The sequence below is a fragment of the Tauraco erythrolophus genome, chromosome 27, assembly GCF_009769465.1.
Source record: "Tauraco erythrolophus isolate bTauEry1 chromosome 27, bTauEry1.pri, whole genome shotgun sequence".
Classification (NCBI taxonomy): Eukaryota; Metazoa; Chordata; class Aves; order Musophagiformes; family Musophagidae; genus Tauraco; species Tauraco erythrolophus.
In genome coordinates, this window is record NC_141491.1 from 2,271,187 (window position 1) to 2,295,755 (window position 24,569).

At 42.9% G+C, this 24,569-nt stretch overlaps 1 protein-coding gene across 4 annotated transcripts in view; it reads right to left on the reverse strand.

Annotated features, from left to right (window-relative positions):
• SRGAP2 (SLIT-ROBO Rho GTPase activating protein 2) overlaps positions 1–24,569 on the reverse strand; it is a 106,283-nt gene that overhangs the window by 38,269 nt on the left and 43,445 nt on the right. For all 4 annotated transcript variants that reach the window (XM_009991300.2, XM_009991299.2, XM_086627476.1 and 1 more), the window contains exons 3-6: positions 22,282–22,444; positions 7,021–7,083; positions 3,190–3,405; positions 2,169–2,297 (exon numbers count right to left, since the gene is read on the reverse strand). In XM_009991300.2, the coding sequence (XP_009989602.1) occupies positions 2,169–2,297; positions 3,190–3,405; positions 7,021–7,083; positions 22,282–22,444 (571 nt within the window). The remainder of the gene's footprint in view (positions 1–2,168; positions 2,298–3,189; positions 3,406–7,020; positions 7,084–22,281; positions 22,445–24,569) is intronic.

Below are 24,569 nucleotides of genomic sequence, written 5' to 3' on the forward strand. Positions count from 1 at the left end.
CACGATCAAAGGCATTAGTAAATCCATATTCCCTGCGTCTTGACAATGAGATAACTGAATTCCATCTCCTGTGCTCCCAGGCAAGTCCCACGTTTTTCCATGCCTTCTGAAAACAGAGCAGATAATACTTTTCTTTCAAAGACTACGAGAACTTGCAACGTGGTGTTAGGCTGAATGCTTCAAGGAACACCAGGGGTTAACGCGGCCATGGACTCACCCAGAGTCACAACAGCCCCTCTCTAGGAACAGTGACAACCCGTTTACTGCAGAACTGGCTTCTTGTCTTGCACCACTGCCTGCGTGGCCCAGAGACAGCTGAGAGCATCTCGGGAGAGGAGCACTTCCTTCAAAGCTGGATAACCTATTCTTGTCAATGTACCACTCAGAGGATCTCAAGTCTGTGCTTAAAAATTGTTATGGATTTATGAAATCCAAACGTATTCTTTACTAAATATGACTCATGAAAACATACTAAGAACAGCCTGGTGGCAGACAACTGAATCAAGCACATTTTCAGTATTTGGGGGAGGAATTACGGAGTGGGTTTAAAAAAAAAAATAAAAAACTGAAGATGATCGAATTCCACTGATGTCAGTGAGATGAATCCTTATCTTGTATGTGTCAATATAGAAAAATCAACACTAGACAGATAGTTATCATTTGTTAAAAAAACAAGATGGCACAATTTAAGCTGAGCAAATGTTAACCAAAAAAGGCCTCCTAAACAGGCAGCAGGTGTAAACGAAATGTGTCTCTTCAGTACAGCAATTTTGCAAAATGTGACATTTTGAAATAACAGTATTTTCCAAAGCCACGTAGCACTGAAACCTTGACCTCCAAAGGACAGGTTTAAATAAATACCGAGCAGAAGTGCACTTCATGTGATTCTATGATCAGCTGAATAAATGTATTACATACACTGTTAGGTACTATAATAGCTGACTAATTAATAGTGATGCAAGTGCTCTTTATTGCCTGTGTCTAGAGACACTTCTGTTCATTACTTCCCCCTCCTACAAAGAAAGTTCCCTTCAGGCTTTGCAGTTGAGTGTTTCCAACGCAGAGAGCAGCGGGCTGTCCTTGGCAAGCAGGATAAGATCCAGCAACAGTCAGCGACCCCGACACAACGCGTTCAGCGCGTTCGGAACTCGGGTTCGGCAGGTTGAAGTGGGTAGTTAGGCATTTGTGAAAAATCTCAGGATTCCCAACTGGCTTTCCTGAGTTTTCAAAGAGGAGAGATTTGGGGGTTTTTATTGTGCATGTTACTAAAAGCAGAATTGATGCCCCCTGAATACTGGTGGCACCACTCAGCTGCACAACAGTGAGCTTGCCAGCAGCTGGGGAGCGAGCGAGCTCCACCTTCTGCTCCGTGACCTGGTTTCTGCAGAAAGCACTCTAAGGAACGGGGGGACTGGTTTCTATAGTCAGTTTATTTCTTCGTTTCTTTGCATAGACAGAGAGACTGCCACGTGGCAAACAGTGGAACCTCCATCACTGCCGACGCTCCTCTGACACCTTTTAGAACTGGACTGAAAGTCCTCTGCAGTCCCAACGGCAGAAGAAATGCATCAAGTCGCTGCAGAGCTGGTGGACTGAGGTATCAGAGAATGGAAGGACTAAAAAGCAGGGAGGTTCATCCCTCTTGTGAACTATGCTAGAGAAAAGTATTAACTTTGAAGTATATGGAATTTTTCAAAACAAGTTAAAAGCAGCTTTAGAAAATGCTTCTCTCCTCGATTTCTTTTACCTACTGGTATACTGTTTCTACAGTTCACATTCTTTTTTTAAATGTGCTTCTGAGTTATAATCTTGCAGGTTTGCTTAAAATAGCAAACAGAAAATGTCAAGCAACAGTGTGATACTGAAGCTGAGTTTCATTTTAACTAAGCAGCTCCTCCTTCTACACGTTTCAATGCCAGGTTTCTTGTGCAAGTTTCTATCTGTGCAACAAACTCCAAGTCAGCCATCGAAGAAAAGCTCACTTAACACCTTAACCACCAATTATCCCACCCATTGTTACCCTTTAAGCTGCCCATCCAAGACCATCATTCCACAACCGTACAGAGGTTGCCAGCTGTGCTGGTACATAAGATGTTGAAGAAGGAGAGACACATGTGAGGGTTAATGGCAATGATATTCATTGCAGGCACTGAAGCAGCAGCACTTACATCAATGAGATCGGACAGGTCGTGAATGTAATACTTGAACACAGATGCATTGGTGGCTTCCAGAGCCAGCAGATACTCGTTTCTTGCCTTAATGGCCTTCAGTCTATTTTCTGTGTACTTCGCTTGGCGCTAAAAGAGAACCAAAACCAGAATGTATTTTAAAAAGAGGTGCAGCAGGAGAAGTGGCATTCTTAGCACCCCCAGAGAATACTGAACAAATCTTACTCTGCTCACACAGGTTCTGTTCGTTTGCATTCCAGTTTTATCAACACTCAAAGACTTAGAATTTAGGTTAATTATTTAGATGTTTTTAAGCATTACTGTACTAGACAGCTTTGCATTTAAAGTGTTCTCTTACAGCAGACTGTGGGCTGGGGAAAATTAAGGGAAGAATGGAAGCACAAGGTGGGTCTATGAGGTTATGGCCCAGCTCCAGCACTACTAGAGTGGCTGCTAGAAGCCCATAGGTAGTCTGAGGGCTGCTTAAGGTACCCCACCTTTTCCAACAGAAGCTAGCCCTAAATTTGGTCCTTTCAGAGCCTAAATCAATCAAAAAATAACTCTTCACCTTCTATTGGCTTGAATCTTAGTGCTGAACTACTTAACTGACTGATTGCTAAGGCAACTTTGGTTCTGCCCGTGAAGTCAGTTTAGGATTCCATGCCTCCCTGTAGCACAGGTCAGATCTTAAGCTGGCATGAAGTGGTAAACAAAAATCTTGCACTCTGTACAAGAAAAATATACGTTAACTGTGACTTCCAAGAAGACAACTGTTATTTTCATACTCTAATTTCATTTTAGCTTTTTGTGTCATACCTGTATAACCCGGGATAATACAAAATGCATATCTGACTGTCCTAAAAGAAACCTAGTGCTGGCTTTTGCCTCCCCTAAACCTGAATGTTTAAAACCTGTACAAAAACTGAGACTTGAATTTGAATCCTGAGCTCCTGTGCTGAACTACTGCAAAGGTCCCCTCCTCAAGCACTCTACACAAGCAGTCACAATGCTATGGAAGTACCTTCTCCTTCATTTTCTCTATTTTTTTGACAGAGCTTCGTCGAACATGTTTTTCTTCAAACTTGACATTGGAAGTTGAGTCAGGAGAGCGTGGCGTCTGCTTGTCTTCTTGTTTCACGGACTTGCCAATCTGCTTTTCTTCCTGCTTCTCTGCCTCTTTCAGTTTGCTCTGAGCACTTATGCTGTCAGCGTTGTACATGTGGTAGGTTTTCATAACCTGCAGAAAATGATACACAAGAGTCAGAAAGCAGCACAGTTCCATTTGCTGAGGTTTACCTAACCAACAAACTAGGCATGCAGATGTTTTGCCCTACTTTATCTGCATGAGCAAGTCGTAGGGAGAACTGCAATATATGTACCTGGAGAGCTCCCAGGCTAGGAAGGAGGGAGGAAAACATTCTAAGAAAGAAGTCACATGCTGCGACACTTTTTTTTTTTTTATTTGGCCAATGCACTCCCCAGAACTGTTTCTTTGACATAACTATTTCATAATAGCTGTCCATCATGCTTATACTGAATGCAAGATATTGTACTAACCAAGGAAAGGCACTTGGACAGTGACCAGCAAGTCAGATCTGGTTGCTAGTTGTGAGTTAGAAATATCTAAACCAGCAAAATACTCAGGGAAATTTCACATCTCACAAAAGCATGACAGAAGATGCACAAATGAAAGTGTGGCTCTCAAAACGAATTTGAAATCAGAGTGGATTATTTTGCAGCTGCTTCTTTGTTTAACTTTGGCATGTGCTTTCTTGTACAATCCAATAAAGGAGTCATAAAACCCAAAAAAAGACACAGACTAAATCCAGCCTCCTTACTATTCAAAGAACATTATATGCCAACGTTGGAAAACGATAGCTTTTCATCAGCAGGTAAGGTTTCAGAAGGGAGGCCTACCAGTCTTTCATCTGGATGAATCAGTTCTTTAAACATCACAAGTCTCGAGGAACTGTATGCAAATGAATAGTCTGAACACAACGGCTGTAAAAGCAACTCAAGTTCAATTTGTTTAAATCAAATTTGATATGTAAAAGTATTTCTGTTCAGCTTGTGTAATAAAAACATTAATAAAAGAGTGTGGTTCTTTTGCTCAGGGAGATCTGGACCCTGTACTATATGGACAACTTTTATTATAGCACATTTTTTATACGTAAGTATAAATAAAAATCCTCCGAAGTCACAAAAAACTGCATCTGCTTCACAGGATGTTCATGTCTAGCTTTGCATTAGGAAAACAGAACCAAAAAGCCAAAGGACATAATATATAAACTAGCTTTTTCTATCCACAAACAAAAATCAATTCAATTCACATACCAAAGCAAACGTTATTATTATATAATTTTGATGGGGGCCAAAAAAATGCACAGTTGCATAAAGACACCCCAATAGCGTAGTTCCAGCATTAATAAAGACCTCATATGCAAATAATTTGATTTATTTCAGACGAAAACCCATTTACACCTATTTCACCTCAGTTTGAACCATAACATAGTTCTAGGGAAGGAGGACGTGTGCTCTCTCTTTGCACAGCGATGAGCAAAGGTGCTCAGATACAAAGAGATGTTATATTTAAAGATGAAAGAGAATGTGAACGCAGCCAGTATTAAAGAGAGACTTCCTGAATAATTTACACACACACTTTCAGCTCCTGCATATGCTTAGACTATAAAGCAGCCATTTATAATAACAGATGCAAAGTGGTTTCTTCTCCTCTATCACTGAAAGTGGAACTGGCAGAGAGCAAGAGAAGCAGAACAAGAAATCACGATTTTAATGATTTCATCCTGCTGACAGTGATTGAATTCACACCAGCAACCACAAGCTCTGGCCCCTGTTTGGCCACGAGGTCACTGTTGACCCACTAGTGCTGCTGAGGGCAACAGCACAGTCAAGGACTCACTGCACAGGACAATTCAGAACAAAAAACTCACAGGTTATAACAATCCTCTCTGTTCTGTCTGTGTAGGGAAACTAAGGACCCCGCAGAACAAGAGGTGGAAGTATTTCTAACAGTGCCAATAAAAGCAATTCCACCAGTGATTAAATTGAGTCCAGCAATATCTTTTAAAATGATCAGCAGAAATGGCTTTTTCAAAGGAAAAGAAATTTTCTGGTGAAGGGACAATTTAAAATTTTACAGCAGAAGGAATAAATAAATAGATTAGTTCCTAGCATTGACATAAAAAAAAGTAATACCCTACATTGCTTTGTTTATCAAAGGCTGAATTCTGCAAGATCCTCCTTCCAGTGACAAATGATCAGGACCACTGGCTCAATGATCTGTCAGAGCCTGGCACGCAGAAATGATTACTTATGTCTGTGTAAACTCTGCTAATCAGCCACCTTATCAACTTCAGTGCCGTGTGAACTTGGATTAGAAATAAATCTCAGTTCCTAAAAGTCTGTGTTTAGAGAGATCTATATTCTTCCTCAGGATCCCATCCAAGTACCTGACTCAAAAGCTGAATCAGATCAAATAAAAAATAATTTCTAGAGTAGGCAGCACCGAGGACAGGCACTGCTGCACTGACAAAGCCAATTTCATACCCCAAGTAAATCGCCTGCCTTTCAGGAACACGAGCACAAGGCAGTTTGCTCACACTGCTGTCAACTAAAGCTGTGCTAACTCCAGCGACAGCGCATCGAACCCAGGGCAGCTGCAAAGTGCCTCCAGCTTCCACTGTCCTGTTGGTTCTTGGCTTTCCTGCCGAGGAACACAAACCCTCTTTGCCCACAGAAAAGGCTCAGTAATACTAAACCCTCTAATCCAGAAAGGGAGGAAAATCATAAACCGGATTCACAGTCTCACCTCTTCAATTCCCATTGCAGCAGCAAGAACATTGGTGCATAATGAATTCCCTTTTCCTACTCCTGATCTCCATTTTTTCCTAAAAGATTAGTCTGAATATCTGGCTTCGATGCTCTAATGACACACTAATGATGCTCTAATTTCCTTTTACACATTTTGTTGATATGGGAAATTTCAGACAACCCCCCTAACACTCCAGCATTGATATCGACACCAAATTTCATCACCAGGTTGATATGCCATGGCTTGAGAAACATCCCTGGATTCTCTTTTGAAAGAACTAAGGAAAGAACATGTATCTCAGTGTAATGACCCAGTGCATCATTAAGGAAGGATGAAAGAACAGACATTTTGAGCAACAAAATCGTGTGTAGGTTCTGCTTTTAAAAGAGAACTAGCTCAGTAACAGCTGCAGAAAGCCAAAATTTAATCAAACAACAGGCTCTTCCATTCTATGCGAGAAGAAAAATCCCCAAGCAGTGCATGAACTTTTATGAACACAATCCTCCTCCTTCCCGAGGCAGTGCCTCTTTCTTGGTGTCTCCAATGGATATACTGAGAAGCAAAAAGCACAGATGGAAGACTATTACTCTAAAGGGAGCTGTTTTGCTGAAAGAGTTGAGGAACAAATAAACACAGTGGGTCCGCCCGCTGAAGCTGCATGCTGCCTTTTGTATGCTCAGACCACACAAAACCACACACTGAAGATTCTTCATGTATTTGGAAATAATTCTAATCTCTCTTACTCTTTTAAAAACCAACACTGCCGCTAGCAGCAGGTGTACATAAAGGTGAGATCTTTAAGAAGTGGAGCTAACACAGAGATGAAACAATATCAGGATAGAGTGAAAAAGTGAGATTTATGGTGCTCTACAAGCTGGTGAACATAAGCTGCCTCAAACTGCAAAGACTGCAGACATTTATCAGTCTTGGAGCTCAGTCTCTGCTGTAACAGCAGGCTGGGAGAAGTCCGACACTTCTTCCTTCTGCCTGAAAAGATGCCAAGAAGTCAGTTTGATTTACCGTGTAGAGTTCATTCAAGACCTTCATCAAGTCTTCCTGGAGCTGCAATCCCACTTCCTTGCTCTGCAACAAAACACAGAAATGAAAGTTAATTGGGGAAAACGGTTAAAAAGGTGGAGGAAGTGAGCACACTCCACATCTACAAATATTTTAGGCTCAATTAAGCACCATTATTTATGCTGGTAAATCCAATAGCTGCTCAGTCCAGAGCCACTTATGGTCAAATGGCACAAACAGTGTTAATAAATTGAAACGTTACACATGCACAGGCAGAAAAGCCTTGCAGTATGGAGACAGGGAAATTTCCAGAGAACATGGGATTTTCATCATTACAAGCCTGGAAGCACACAGATTTGCCCGTTTTAGTAGGATCGAGCAAGACTATGGATATAGGACAACTGGGTGTGGAGCTGAAGAGATGCAGGAGAAGAAAGCCGATAGAAATGATCTGTCTTTATGGAACATCATATCACAAAACGGGCAATGCTTCAATTTTGCTGACGTAAGTAAGGCACCTCCTTGACAAAGCCAGACTCTGAGGCTGTGATGACATGGCCACCACCTCCTTCACACTCCCATCTCTCCAGGCAGTGCTGCTGCTCCTTGCTGTGACCTTGCATCTCACTCCCAGCCCTTGCTACTGCCTGCAAGCCCCTGCTGTCCTTATTCCTTGTCTCCCAACCACATGCAAACGAGTGGCCAGGGCCACCCCATCATAACGATTCTTGAGGAAACGAGGGTGCTCAGATGGGGCCTGGCAAGGTGTTAGAACTTCTGGAGATGGATCCAGGAGAGAAACCTCACTGCGGTGCCTGCCAGTGCACAGATTATTAAACCTATTTCCCGGATTCATTAGGGCAACAGTCGCTCCTGGGTACTTTGGGATACTGGCGTGGGAATGGCTTGCTGAAGCAGCAGTGTTTGTCACAGAGATGCCTGGAGGAACAGGGAGATGTGCTCGACAGCAGGTCTTTTTGCCTGTTGGTACTGAAGAAGATGCTCTGATCCAACTAGACTGTGCTGACTGTATTTGAAAGGCTATACAGAGCCTGCAGTCTATTTTTGAGCACAGTGTTAATGTCAATGTATTTATTTTTTTAAGTTTTGCATGATAAAGCCACTGAGTTTAAAAAAAAAAAAAAAGTATGTGCTTTCAGACACACAATCTCTCCTTTGACTCTCCAAGAGATTTACCAGAAGTTTATCTCTTCTTTCACAAATACCACAATAGCCTGCTATACCCCCAAGCTTCCTCTGGCAAACGTTCCTCCACTTCTGTATTTCATCACCAGAGCTAGAAAAAGAACCATGACATCAACATTAAAAAAAACCCCCAAACCTCTTGCAGGGCTTTACATGCATACATTTCCATTCAAATTTTAAATCAATATGGGATTTACCTCAACAGACAAGGCAATCAGCTTTTTTTTTTAAAACTCCAAGGACTACAATATATTTTAACCATATCAATCCAAATCACTCTGTCCGGGGGGACACTTGCATTAGTGAGCAGCCTAGTTAAACCTAAGGCTATACCACTCATGAACTTGTTTCCTTCACTAAAATAGTAGAATAATAATCAAAAAAAAGGTGCATAGACCTGACTGGTTGTCAAAACTGGCTGACACCCGAACTAGCCTGGAGCCAAGTGTCAGATTTTTAAAATATATTAACTTATTTAAACTCCCTGCCAGGTAACAAGCAGCCAGCACTTCTACATGGCAACTGGACTCCCCTACTGCATGACGAGCTGGTGCTGGCACACATATGGCTTTAGCTAATGCAGGAACAGATGAGCTTCTGGTTTTCTAACACATCCATTGGCATGTCCAAAGACATGCATCCATGATTACCAAAGGATGGCACTCTGTATGCAAAGCCCTCTTTGAAGAGGTGTTTCTGCATGCAGTATAGCTTTGTATGCAAAGGAGGGCGAAGCGACTTTCTTATTTAATGAGTCCAGTGGAACTATTAATCTTCACTTCATAAGAGACAGGATTTCATACTAAAGCTGCCACTGTTCGCATTCTGAATAGCTTCCATGAGAAAAGTGGAGAAATCCAGACACATCAAAAGGCAGATCGAGCCAGCATCCACTGACACACCTTGCGAACCAAAGCAAAGGTGCCGCCACACGCTCCAGCCCCGCCGGCTCCAGCTGCCACGGAGCAGCACTGCCATGAACACAAACCTTAACAAATCCCCTTTTGTATTTGTATTACAAATACAAATCTCTGTATTTGTAATACAATTTACATCTTTCAGCCTACGGTTACTGAAGGAGATTAAAGCCAATAAAGTTACAGTTGGACCCAAACAGACTTTTCCTCTCTTTGCTGTTGAAGACTCCAATAAATGATGTCCCAACTGTTATCCTGTTCCCTCGAACAGGCTGCTGAAATGATTTTAACTTACTGCTTCAATCCTGTTCTGTGGTCACATTATTATGTCTGATCATCCCTTTGAAATTCCAGGAAAATCCATACCCATTCTGATGGGGAGCTGGTTATCCATCCCTGCCTTGTAGCAAGCAGCCAAGATTGCCACATACTACAAAAATATCAGAGCTGTTGGGTTCAGAGTGTTACACAACGCACCCTTTGAGGTGAAAAAAAGGAAGAGGGGAGACGAGAGAGACCAATCATCAACTATTTATAAAGCCAAATATTGGGCCAAAAACAACTGAAGGGGAAAGCTCCCTCAAAAAAAACAAACTTCAGGATAACAGGCAATTATTTCTTACATGGAGTGTGGTCCAGCCCACTGTGGGAGGAACCTTGTGGGAGTCAACCTTGTAAGCTGGGTACCAAAATAGGGGGAAATGAGGGTGGGGAGAGAAGTATAAAACAGAGCTGCCTTTGTCAGCCATCAGACAAAATGTTTCTCTCGGTCTGGTGGAAGGGAAGGAATCGCACCAGCAGCTCCGGAGAGCGCAGGGAAAAGCTACGGGGGTGAGGTCTATCCCTGAGATTTTTTTTTGTAGCATCCCCGCAGTGAATGGAGAGATCGGAGCAGATGGACACACCGGGACTTGTTAAAAACAAACAAAAACGCAACCACACACACTATCCAGAGGGAAAGGACGGATCCATCTCCAAGTGACATCACTAGTGAGGTACGGAAGCACGGGAGCCAGCCAGCTTCAACAGCTTTGCTCCTGTAAAATGTTTAACCAGAAAAAATCCCAACAGCCACCAGGATTTAATGACAGAAACCTCCGAAATGCACTTAGCCCTCGCAGTAGAATCTTGCATGTTTTCCAACCCCTGTCTGTATTTTCACAGCTCTAAGCATTCTGAGGTGCAGGAAAGAGATAAAGCACACTAAATTCCACCTTTTCTGAGGTTTTATGAATAAAAGACATTCAGGTAAGTAATTGGAGAAGCCAGAGAGCAGACGTGTGGTCTCTCTACACCAACATTTCTATTTACAAAGAAAACAGACAGGCTTAAACACTCATAATCTAATAACTATGTTTTGTCCACATTTTCCCACAAATTAGAAATTGCAAATGCATCTATTGCTACACGTAAGAGGAATAACTTTACTCAGTTTATAGATTTTACTCATTCACTACAGTGTTTGTTTGACCGACCCTTCATGCTCTGCATGTTAGAAGTATCTAATGTCTATTGGATTAAGGAAATTTGACAGGTTCAAGATTATTTATGCCTATGAAGTTCAGGGGGAAAAAAAAAAAGATAAAGAGGTAATGTTGACAACCCCACACTTAAACCAGCATTTCTGCCTAAGAAGTCAAGATAGCATTAAGCCATGAGAAAAAAACAAAACAAAACAAAACATACTGATAAAGCAAAAAGAATTATTATATAATTTAATTTTAAATTATCCTTTTTTGAATACTGTTCAGTTCAGCAGTGCTGAGAGTTTACTGTGTTTCTGAGATGACACATGTTTTATCATAGACAGGTATGACAAAACCAGGTATCATATCATGTTCAGCTATGTTGTGACCCACTCAGACCAGCATCCAACGGGACGGACAAGCAGCAGCGTCCAAGGTCAGGTGCTTTGCATTTCCGTACGCTCCAGTCCCATCTTCCTAAACCTGCTGCCCAGGTGGCCAGATGGGCTACTGGAAAAACAAGCGTCTGACACAATCGCGGGCAAAAGGGAGCATCCTGCTTTTTCTGGGGATTCTTTAATTAAAAGAAAAAAGTTGGTGATTCCAAGTCTCCAAAAGAGTTTGCAGAAACAAGATCTGCTTTTTCCCCCATCTCTGAAAGCAAACCAAAAGCTGAAGCTGCTGCTCATCACTGCAGATACGGGTCACAAAGACTTCATGTCTGCCGCCGTCTCAGCGTGGGAGATGATGAACAGAAGTGACTGGCTGGGTCTGTTCTCAATGCCCTGAGCACTGAACTTCTCCCCCAGAAGGAGCTTTCCAGCAGCACGCTTCACTGCGCTGGTTAAACTGCCCGGACTGGGCCAATCGTCTGCCTCTCACCCGGCTCTTTTCAGCCCATTTGCTTATTTCTTGCATAAAATCGCTCATTCACTGTGCAAACTGCTGAAGCATCAATTATGCGAAATAGATTAAAATGAATATTTTAATGCGTATTCAGGTTGAAGAAGAAAAGAAGAAGTGTAAGTGCCAAATTGTCAAAACACAAAACTCTTTGTGCTTCCAAATGAGCTCTCAAGAAAGAAACTGCCAGATTGCTGGTCTGGAAAAAACCTTACATTCAGATCAAGGTAAGACAGATCACAGGTGTCATGAAAACAAGAGCTATGCAATGAACATTGTTAATTTAATACTGCTCCCAGTACCGATTCCACCAAAAAAAGGGGGTTGGAAAAAAAGGTTGAGCTAGCTGAGCCTGATAAATGAAAATATATCGGAGGACGCAGAACAGTTAGCTTGGGAAAGTCAAAAGAAAATGCCTTAGACATAAGTAAAAGAATTGTTGCTTGAGTGCTGTCGAGGGTGATGGACCTCATGCACAAAGAGAACTTTTCTGAGGTCCCATGGAGCTCAAAGTGTGCCCAGATTAAAGGCTGCTGGTCTTAACCACTGCCATACAGGAATAAGAGATTTCAAGATCATGCCAGAAAGTGGTGGGGAATTAAAAACAAAACATATGCCAAGGAAAAACAACAACATACTCTTCAGTTGCAAACACCTCCAGGTATCAATTTCTATTTCAACATCAAATTCTATACTACGTTTTTCAAAGGCAGATAGACTCCAGAATGATTCATTTTGTAAACAAACTTCCAGGAAAGAGCAATAAATAAAAGTCAAAGAAAATCCGATAAATTTCATTATTATCCATTCCTGTCTGTACCTGCAACTAGAGTCTATCTGTACATCCCTCAAAAAGCCTGAGGAAGGACTTGTGCAACAAAATCTCACACAACTGGCTCCAGTAAGAAACCGTGGGTGCGTGTGGGGAGGGGGTGTCCCCACCAACCTTGCCTCCTCCTTATCCCATCAGGGCTCAACACTTGTCCTCTTGATCTGGGAGATTATCTAATTGGATGTGCACCATCAACGCTGCTGGAAGAGGGCACAGCACGGGAGCGCGTCGCACGCCGGAGCTGGGGCAGGGCAGAGCAGGGTGCCACCACCACCTCGTCTGCGCGAAGGGATGCGCTGATCACCGACAAACACCGGCTTCCTTTTCTCTGCAAACCAGGAAAATTATCAGCAGCACCCCAGGCAACAAGAAAGTCATTTCAGCACGGTGACAACGGCAACTTTTGCCCAGGAGTGCTAACTTGCAACCTCACCATTCTTCTCCCAAGCCTTTCCTTCAGCCCAAGCCAGGAATGCCAAAGAAGCTGCCCGAAGCGTGCGTGCACGCACATGCACAAACACACAGGCTCACACATCCACACACGCTCCTTTGTTACAACAGGGTGTAAATGCACCATGTGCAGAGCTGTAGGTTGCTGCCACCCCTCGCTGGAACATAAATTCCCAGCACGCCGTGCCAGCTTCTCAACGGCCTCTTTGTTCCAGCCCTCCTCCCCTCCACCTCCCCTCTAATTTAATCAAGATGTTTTTGGGATCTACTGCAGCACTCGCCTGGCTGTTCCGCATTCCACCGAACATTAACGACTTCAGCTTCAAAATATTCAGGGGGGATAATAAATATGGGAGCGAAGGAATGCTGTCAACATTTTATGCCCCAGATCTCGAGCCTCAGCAGCACAGTTCCAAATCTGATAGAACGATGGTACGGCTTCAAAACAAACATGCCATGAAGTTCACGAGATGCTTTCTGCATAAACTCCACAACAGCAAGGAAGCTCAAAAACCACTGGTGGGTGAATGCACACCACACTGAGATAAGAGATTTTTATCTAATAGCTGCCTGAAATCTTGTCAGTTAGTAACAGGGCTGGAACCAGAACCCAAATCTGCTGATTCTGAAAACCACTCTCTAACACGACCATTTTCCTTCTCTTTTTAAAAGGAATAATTAAATATAGATAGGAAGAAAACAAACATCAAATGTTCTAACGGTTTTTATATCAACAGTGGGAGCTGGGAGGCAAGTGGGGATTGAGCTCTTGCTGAGACCAGTGATGAAACTGGCAGAAGTGCAAGATCTTTTTTATTCCTGTCTAAACAGAGATTACAATACGGGGTATTTATTATGCATTAGTTAACATCTACTTATGAAGTTTGTTAAAGAGAAGGCTTGCCAGGAAAAATTTTCCAAGATCATACATGTAGTACTTAAATAGAATTTGCTAATTAAAGCTTAGGATTCTTTATAGGTAGATTCTTGATAATGTTCTTTTTTCTCTTGTTTTTTTTTTTTTTTTTAAACCAGCCCATCTTTAATTCATTTGCAGGCAGTAAGAAACATGATTTATCACCTTCATGTTCCATTCTAAACAATCACCCAGCTTCCCTGTACAGAGGTACTCCATCATCACCATCAGTCTGATGCATTTGTTACGAATGTTATCCTTATTTTACAAGGATGTACTCTCTATGAAGCCTGTAACCTACCTGAAGCCTATACAAGTTTTATGCAAGTTTCTCCCACAAATTTACGGATCAGCCATTATCACATTGCCTTACAGAACAGGAATTCTGTAAAGACTCCTTCTAAAGCTTCAAAACTCTCCAGAATTTAAAGAAAAGCTAGGAACCCAAAATCTATGCCATATAATACACACGCATATTTTGGATGACAGATCATCAGTTTCTAGTTTAATGATCCATTATGCATTGGTCAGTCATATTTAAATTACAGTTGTATTATCTAGTTTTCTCCACCATTTCACTAGTGATTTGTTTCACCACTATGTCAGTAACAAGGAATTTTCCTTATTACAGCGGAATACTGTACTCTGAAACAACCATTCCTACATGAAACCACGTCACACCGCTGCCTCCCCTGCTCTGGGCTGAAAGAGTTACTTCTGAACAACCCCCTCCCACTTTTCCTCCTTTTTTTTTTGCAGAATTCTGTGCAGATGCTATTGAATCTTGGGCTTCGGGCACTCAATCCCAAGAAACCAAACAATTTTATGGCTGAGAGCGTTCATTCTTGTTGTGAAGCCAGCTACATTCGCCCTCGCTGAACGAGCCGCATTCAAACGGGCTTCACAAGGTGGCAAGAGCCACCAGCAAGTGGTGAAGTCCTGTAAAATATTGGAAGTCATGTTCTGGAATTCTGCTCACAGTTTTAATGCTCTGCATGACAGCTTTGTGCTACTGATTTCCCCCAACACCTTTTTTCAAACTGCTGTGATTTATCTCTTGGAAAAACCGACGGAGGGATCAGATCAGATGAATGACCCGGAGTGTAAAAGTGCTGTTACCTTGTTCCTGGCTGACCTGAATTCACACTGCAGCAAAATAAAGATGAGCATACTGGTGTGGTGAAAGACAACAAAAGCATACAGGAAATTAGAGACCAAACACAGTAACAATGGACTGCTTTCACACATTAAAAAGGGCCAAATGCATCATATTCCTCGCCCAATCTATATGCAGAATTGACATTTTAGCCTGTAACATACGTAGTAAAATTACTCCAGCTGTAGCCTTTGGTATTCAGTACATCATTCTGGGCAACGGGCTCCACTCACATCATTACATCTGATCAGGACAAAGTGTCAGCAGCGTAACACAAACCATCCACTCCAATTACAGGTGGGGGGGAAATCAAATCTCTAATTCAGAAGCTAACTCAGATAAACGCAGCACACAAATTATTTCACTCCCTCTCCCTTACCCCATTCCACTTGTTCCAAAAATAAGCTGGTAGGAAAACGGAGAGATTTCATTTCCCCAATGAGAAACCCGAAAGTCTCATTTCACAACAGGCCTCTGTATGTTTTAACTTCTGGGAAAACAGTGAGAATTCAACATTACCATTTCCTAAGGCACCCAAGGCAGAGGAAGACGCAGTGGGTAAGGATGCAAGTGCGAGAGCAGGGATACAGCACGTACTCACCAACTCTGCGACAGTTTTGCTTCTGGCATTTGTATATTTACATGTTTACACTGTTACAGAGAAATATTTTTACAAAAGCCCAATCCTTTTAGCCAGTGCATTTCTTTCATGTGTGTGGCTTTTCCATGGGTGGTGTATTTTAATATTTTTCATATTCTGGTACCAATGCAGCAATGAGACATACTGCTGCTGTAAAGTAGGTCATCTTATGCACGGACCCCTTAAGAGAATTAATAATTCTTCTTCCCTGATTACTGCAAGGCTTTTAACCAGCTCACTGTGGATTTTTCATTTCACATCAAACACTGTGCAGCGCACTAGTAGATAAACTCTTTTCTTCCACGATCAAAGGTATTAAACAGGAAGCGAATTTCAAATCCTCAGTTTTGTTTTCTTCATTCCTTCTTACAGGTTTTTTATCCACAAATATCATAACTGAACTTGACACAACAGTGTAACGGAATGCCACGCTCTCAAAGCAAGATTTGTAGGGCAACCACCCCTTCCTGCCCTATATCGAGCAGACACATCCACCTGAACAAGGCAGAAAGCAGGGCAGGACAGGGTTACTGCTCCAAGCATCTCCAGTGAGCCTCCCAGTTAACACTGCTGCAAGAGCCCCGAGTTAAAAATAGAGCAGAAAATGTATGTTTTAAACACAGTAGGATCAACGCTGCATGAAAGGTCCGTGTTAACAGCAAGGCTGGCAGATGCTGAGAAGGCACCTGGCTCTGCTTGGAGACTCGGCTCCGGTAACAGGCACTGCCAGTCCTCAGGCTCCTCTAGACACAGGAACTTATGTGTATGCAGAATAAATCTGCATTTCTGGTTATTAACACTTTCCAATTACACCACAGTTTTGTTATGTAAAAATCTGTCAAGTTAAAAAATAATAATAATCATCATCAGTTTGTTCAGAAACTACTCTTGAGGCTTCCACAGTCCATTCTTTTAAAAATATTTTTTTTTCTATTAAATTTGAACGAGAGCTTCTAGGAAAACCTCAAAGAGACTAAACAGAGTTATTAAAGATATCGAATTAAAGAGACTGCTTCTCAAAAGGCTACGCATGTATATATAATACCAAGGGATCCCACTAAAAGGTATGTCCATAGGCAAGAAAACCTGATATCCATACCAGAAATGGAAAGGTTGTACCATGCAGAGAAATCAAAGGCCAGAATAAAACAACAGGGTGACCACAGGGTAGAGTGAAAGGGAGAAAAGAGGAAATGGAAGAATATTTTGAATACACATATAGAAATATATAAATAAAAGGGTTATGCTGAAGGAGGATAAGCAGGAAGAAACCAAAGGAGAGCTCTCTACAAAAGTAGATAGAAGAATGAAAAGGAACACGCATGAGAACAGGAGTCAAAATCAAAGCAGGATGGTCTTCCAGGAGAGGGAGAGGTGAGCAGGATAGCCACACCGGGTGGCACACGGGCTTTAAACCTCAACCTTGTACGAAACCCAGGGCTAAATCATTAACTGTTGGACAAATAAGAAAATACCACCTCCTTCCCAAGGTGTAACAGTTTTTTATTAGGACAATTCAACCAGTTCTCCCCTAGTTTTATCTGCTCGAGAGAGCAGTTCTTTATTTCACCATTTATCTTCCTTTCCCTTTGTAGCAGCGCAGAACTGCCCTGACCCCGCTCCCGGGGCCAGCGGCACCGCTGACGCCAAACGCCAGATCCCCACCGACGCCAGGAGGGCTCAGCTGCAGGGCTGCTACAGCAGTGAGCCCCTGATCCACGTCTTCCACTGAAATGGGAAAGCGTTTCCTCGGAGAAATCAACACAAAGCGCACGGAAAGAGGACAGCGTTCAAAGGATGCCTGCACTCAGGTTGCGAGTTTGCAATAAGACACAAAACCACGTTTGGTGCAACCAGCCCAGCGGCCAGACACGTAAAGGTTGTGCAGGGAGAGCTAACCGAGGAAGTAAACTAATCCCAGAGGCAGGAAGAAACGGAGCTGACACGCACTGTACGGCCAGCACCACTTCAGCGCTGGCTTTGGCAGCAAACACAGCTTCTCTTATCAGCAAAGATACCTTTGAAGTGGCTGGCAAGGCTCCATCTAACACCCAAACAAATAAGACCCTCCACATGGTAGCACAGCCCCGGAGAGGGCTCTCTGCAGCAAAGACACAAACAGAAAACCTGCACCAGACAAAGCCAACCATGCGGGCTTCCTACGGCACCGCGAATCCAAACACGGCCAACACAAACCCTCTGAAAACCTGTGTGCAACGCGGCACCACCACTGGAATTTCAGGAGTTCACCAATTCCAAGGCAGACCCGTCCGAGCTCGACCATCAGCACCGCTGTGCCCTTTGTAAACCAGTCCAAGAGCGAACACAGGAGAACCCGTCTCAGCCTGAGGATTCTCCACCGCAGCCTCTGGAAGAGACAAAGCCCACGTTGCCACCACTACTGATGCTCTCCCAGACACAGAGACCCCCAGTTTGCCCACCTCAGGCCCCGTGCTGCTCCAGCTGTGATACAGCCAGCTCCCACCCTGCTCTCCTCCGCATCTCTGCTGCCCTTGAGGATGTATTTCCTTCCCAGCGTGGACCTTATCGCACCCACCCAGGCCCTGTGCAGCCTTCAGGCTGGATTACAGCTGCCTGCTGCACTTAGATCTCTCTCGTCTGAAAAAGCTCAGCACTTCAGACAGTACAAGATAGAGCAACTCGAGAGTTTAGCAACAAAAGGGATCTCAAGTACATCCTTTTTACTCTGTCTGTTCTTCCTGGCTCTCCTACTCAGTCCCAGCGTGATACAAAGCCCTGATTCGAGAAAGCTCTGAATTATAAATGGCCCAAGAAAAGGATCTCATACCTCAGGATTTTATTTCAACCGCCCCCAGCAAATGAGAAACTCTCTATCACCATCCTCTCCGCGTTCCACAGCATCACTTACAGCCCACAGAGTAGTTCCTAAAGAGAAGTTACAAAAGCACCTGCAGTCAGCCAGACACACGTATAACTTTTTAGAAGGTATTTTCCAAGCAGAAGTGTCAAAAATAACGTTCATCAGACTTTCAAGTAATGAAGTGCCCTTGTTTTTAACACAGATTCTCTATGTGGCATGAGACAAGGACAGAGAGCCCCCAAACCAGCAGCAACATTGGCGGCACGATTCGAACAGCTACAATTTCCACTGGAAAACAGTAAAAATCGAGCTCTTGTGTTGAGCCAAACCTGAGCGCCCCAACTTAAATGCCTTCATCTTAACACCTCTGCTATGGAGACAGGCTGAGAGAGTTGGGGCTGTTCAGTCTGGAGAAGAGAAGGCTCCGGGGTGATCTTATTGCAGCTTTACAGTACCTAAAGGGGGCCTGCAGGAAAGCTGGAGAGGGGCTTTTGACAAGGGCATGTAGTGACAGGACAAGGGGCAATGAATTTAAACTGAAAGAGGGGAGATTTAAGTTAGATATAAGAAAGAAATTATTTACATTGAGGGTGGTGAGGTACTGGAACGGGTTGCCCAGAGAAGTTGTGGCTGCCCCATCCCTGCAAGTGTTCAAGGCCAGGTTGGATGAGGCTTTGGGCAACCTGGTGTAGTGGAGGGTTTCCCTGCCCATGGCAGGGGGGTTGGAACTAGATGATCTTTAAGGTCCCTTCCAACCCAAACCATTCTATGATTCTATGATTCTAACAGCATGGCAGCTGAGGCTCTCCCTCCTCCAGGCTGCACTTCACTGAACTGCAGTGCGCTTTAGCTTGACCACCCTGCCTGCGTTAGACCCGACTGGAGACCGTGCAGAATCAGGGAAGGAGCTGGCATGACCGCATGGCACAGGAGAGGCAGGAAACTCAGGTCTCAGAAGCAATACAGCCGGTTATTTCACTGATGCAGCCGGGATAATCAGATCTGTGGAGAAGCTGGATAAACCTGCAGAGATGTGGCACCACGGTAACTCAGCTATGTCAGTCAGAGCTCGTTCACGTTTGATTTTTGATCGGGACCTCCCAATTTGCCTTCCACAGCTTCATGGGAAACTTTGCAGCCTGGCACAGTAGCGTTATTTTCCACGAAGCTCCTGTATAAACTACATCTGCTTCAAGACTGCTAAAAAGTGCTCCATTTTCTGAGCTATCACGTAATTATGGTAGCTCTTCTCCATTAAAAAATGGGAAAGGATGGCTCAAATTTACAAGAGGCTGGGAGAAGCTAAGGGGAGAGGGAGGAGAATGTTCTTTCAGATTTTCTCATCAATAGGACTAATTTTCCTTCGGGCTAGCATCATTTTAACTTCCGTTTAGAGGCACAAAAATACATGCCACTCAAATATCTTGTTAAGTCAACTAATTTTTCCTCTTCAATACCTACAGATGCCGATCAGAAAGGCATCCTGGCTTTGCCAGTGACTTGCTGACCAATCCTGGATAAGTGACTTCATCCACCTGCTCCTGCTTTTTCATCCAGGAAAAGGTACCGTTTGTCTGAGTATGGCCCAGAGATATTCTGAAGACTTTGCACTGCTCTTGGGATATACTAAGTACTACGAGCATGCTACACAGGGGTTTTAAAAATAGATAGCTTTTTTTTTTTAAAAAAAAAAAGAAATATAAAGCTGATTTGCTATATTTTAACGACACACCACATGTGTTTTCTAGCCTACAGGAGCTTTTGTATCAATCCACGCTGCTTCTTGTGGCTGAGGAAGGTGAAAGATTCTGGTGAAAGAGCACAAGGAGGAGCAGACCCAAGTTCAGCCACATTTCTCTATTAATCAGCTGCTATCTTATTCAACTACGTGACTCTCTAGATAAGACAGGATGCAGTATTTGCTTTTAACCACCCAGCACAAGTGGAATAGTAATCTAATACCTGTTTTGGCCTTCAGCCAATTTGGTATGCCTGGCAAAGGGTCAGACAACAAGTAGCTGGAATTTAGTAACAAGTGCCTTTTGTTTGCACAAATTAACACAGAGTTTGTGTTTCATCTGCGAGAAAGAAACCAGAGGGGAGTTTTGTTGTTAGTTGGTTATTTGTTTGTTTTTAATAAAGTCCTGCTGCTGAAAATAAAATAAAACCGGGTGAGACCTCACTTATACAAGGGGCTGAAAATTCAGATGCTCGTTTCCAGCCAAACTGGGATGATATCACTTTCCATGTACTGCCTCGCCAAGGCATTTTTTCAGCCACCTTGCTCAAGCACAGCCCTTTGTTGAAATTCTGTGCGGAGATTACTTATCCTCTGGAAGGATTAGAGGAACTGAAGAGTAACTGTCATTCAATAATCCCGTGTAAGGATCTAATCAACCATAATGTAATTACCAGAAAGTTTTAAAAGGTCAAAAAGGTCTTAGTGTGATGTTACTTGAGAAAGAGAGAGTTCCTCATCTGCTTGGGCAAAGTCTCAAAAAAGAAATAAAAGACAAGCAGAATGTGACACTTGAATATATTTTTCAGGCTCTGTTGCTATCCATCAAAAACTCAAGAAATATGCAGAGGACAAGGAACACAACGGTGCACTTGCCCTTCCTTTCATTCTCCAACAGAAATCAGTCACAATACCTGCTGTAAATGAGTAACTGCTTCCTGCTCTCCAGGCAGCACACAAGATGCTGCTCCTTCGAACGCATCTTCGAATGAAACATCACGCACAACATCGAGCATTGCTCATTTTCTAGCAGTCCAGACTGACTCATTAGAGACTTTTCATCAGTGAAAGCAATACAGAGATGTTACGGAGTGTCTGAACACTGTTTCCTCAAGACATTTCCAAAGACTGTCAAGACCAGAGCGAAAAGCCAACAAGGCCTCCAATTACTGCCTTGACTGCACCTAAACACATTTTAATTTTAAAGTCACACACTACTCACATGACTCCTTTTTAATATAACAACTGACACCACGGAAGGCGAAAAGACAGAGATAAAAGTACACTAGGAGTTTTTTATCAAATGTGTTCCTCTTTCATTTCTTTCTTAGAGGCAGTATGATTTAGGATGAGTCTCCACAAAAGTATTCTTTGGAAAGCTCAAGTCCTTCTGCAACTCCCTTCTCTGGGCCTTGCAAGAGTAGAAATAACCCTCCAAGATCGTAACACCCTGCAAGGAGGAGGGGAGTGGAGAAGAGAAATTGCTTTCAAAGTCAGGATGCAATGTTTTTAACACGTTAACTAGCAGATGTTACACACACTGACAAATCTCTGAAGAGACTAGGCATTACCATTTAATAGGGGTTTCAAAGCTTCCATATCATGTTTCTTCAACAGGAAGAACAGATTCTTAATAGAAAAATACCCTCTCACACCGTCCCACCTTTTTCTCCAGGTGGAAATCAAGGGGAGAGAAAGGGGACAAGGCTAACAAAAGAGACGTCAGCTGCATTTTCTCCTTTTTCCAGAGAAGGACAATACATCCTTTTATTACAGAGCATGGTAGGAATTCTTCTCAATTTTGCTTTTAATAGTAGTTTCTCCTCCGTGGCAGATACAGATTTGTCTTTAGAGAGTTGCTCTGGATTATATTCAGATTTGAAGAGCTGGAAGGTTTCTGCTTATTTAATGAAAGTTTCAAAACGCATAGAAAACTGCGAGCAGGTTAAGAGTAAAAAAAAATGGCCTGAATTTAGACCAACAGATGTCAACTGACCACTTCTGGGAAAATCCTAAAACACTCGAAGAAAATAACTAAAGAAATTGAAGGTAAGTCAAGCACAGTCATATAACAAAGAGGAAAAAAGCCCCCTGTGTAAGGCACAGTCAGCAATAAATCGATCCACTGGAAGTAAAAGCTAAACTTTTGTGTTTCAGAAGGGCCAAACAATAATATAGATGTTGTAGGACTCAGTTACCTTCTTGAACAGGCGCCCCGAATCTTCGCTGACCTGGACAAAGCGCGGGATGATGTTGTTGAGATAGATGTCACTTAGGGTGGTGTGATCCCTGCTCTCCCGCTTCACTTGATTGAGCAGGAGATTCCAGCAATTGACGGGTGACAGCACATTCTGATCCTTCCTACAAAGGACATAAAATAGAAACAATCATTGGGTAAGACTACATGAAGTGGAAAAAACGGTGCTGTTAATGATGTGCTATATCTGTAAACACTAGAACCCCAGCGACAGTACGTGTGGATCTGCCGAGGGAGAGGAGAGCAGGGAAAGGCTCTAAAATGGCTATTGCACATACAGAAAACGTGCCCTCGATTACACATGACTACATTCACATGCCCAAGGGCTTTTGTCCCTCTACGAACAGATCAGGCAAGTGCAAGCTACAGTATGCCAAATGTAGGCTCTAATTTTTTCCTTTGAATCCAAGAATTTGTGCATAAATTGCAGCGCCTGAGGGAGAGCGATGGCTCCAGTGTCTGACAATAGGTTTCACAGTGCTGTCTCAGGCATTTGGGACTTAACCACAATAAAAAGATTTCAAGCATCCAGTTAGCTAAATAGCATCTGCATAGGAAACAAAATGTTATGTCTCATGTACAAAAACAATTACATGCAAGCATCTATATCTGTCCTGAGCAAAAGAGAAAGAAACGTTCATACAACAAGCTTTCTTTTCTCATCTTTGAACTTTCTCCACCTTATTATAGCTGATTCACTCTGCACCCTGCAAATAAGCAATACAAAGGGCAAAAGGGGAGATGAGAGGAACCTCAGCTTATTTGGATCAACATTTCATCTAGTGAAAGGAAAATAAGTCATTTCTTAAGGCACCATTTCACCCTAGATGAAAGCAAGGACATTAGCAGGGATTTTGCATGGTCCTCCAGCAGCCCTGCAGCACTGTTTGGAACTGGCAGATCTAGGTGTAGTCTTAACTACATCATTTACTCTCTCTAGATCTGTTTATCATTTGTTTACAGTACAATAATATTTATTTAGAAAAAAGTAAGTCAGATCTCTGGTGGAAAGCCAAAGCTGCTCTTGATTATTGTATGCGATTGTATCAGATTTCTTTCCTCTTAAAAGAGACATGATTTAATTTCCATTGAAGAAAAGAATATCCTGCACTTAGGAGGACAGCAATATCTGCTGCCAGAAATGCCTGACTTTGTGAAAATGTGAAAATTAAGCCACGGCAGGCTTTCATTACCCTTCTCATGACATCAACGGATGGATTTGTAGTGCAATATGCATAAATTTGGACAAAGAAGAACAGCTTCAGAACAGCTGATCTTGATGCTTCGTTTCTTTTCCTTAAAAAAATGAAAAGCTCAAGAAAAGCTGACTAAAGCGGAAGAGTTTTAGCCTATATATAAGGAAGAAGGTTTTTTACAATGAGGGTGGTGAAACACTGGCACAGGTTGCTCAGAGAGGCGGTCGGTGCCCCATCTCTGCCAACATTCAAGGTCAGGTTGGATGGGGCTCTGAGCCACCCGAGATAGCTGAAGATGTCCCTGCCCACTGCAGGGGGGTTGGACGAGATGACCTTTAAAGGTCCCTTCCAACCCAAACTATTCTATGATTCTATGAAATGACTGCAGCCTGTGATCTGAACTGCTTCAAGGTTTGAAGTGTGCATGTGTGTAAGTAGGAGGGAATATAAAAAGCATTCTGGGCTTTTGGTTTTCCTGGTGTTTGGAGGAAAAAAAAAAAAATAAAGAAAATAAAATGTAAGAAGGCATAGATTTTATTTAGAGACAGTATTTTGCTTCATATTCTAGTGTCCTGTATTGCAAATACTGCTGACATGCAAAACCAGATGGAATGATCAAAATGCAGATCTGTACAACGTTGCAACTGCCAGATGTTGAGCTACATAAATCAAATCGCTGCCCCTCGGTCTGCAATCAGTGCTTGCAGCACACCGTTTGTTCTGTTAATCTGCCAGAGAGCTAACTGGTAACTGCGAGACGTGGCTAACAGGATTGTGAACCTACAGGTACTGACCAGCCCTCGAAGGACACACGTGGAGATACGGAGCCCGGTGCTCTTGATTCCTGCTGAAACGGAGATAAAAGCTGCCACCACCAGATAAGGCAATACACACATTAAGGTGGGGTTTTTTTATTATTATTTAGGTGAGACAAGACACAACACCCAGCTTCCTTGCACTAAAGAGAGGGCAGGAGGAGGAAAGGCATCTCCAGAAAGAGCTTCTCCAAGGAGCAGCGCTGGAGCAGCCGGCA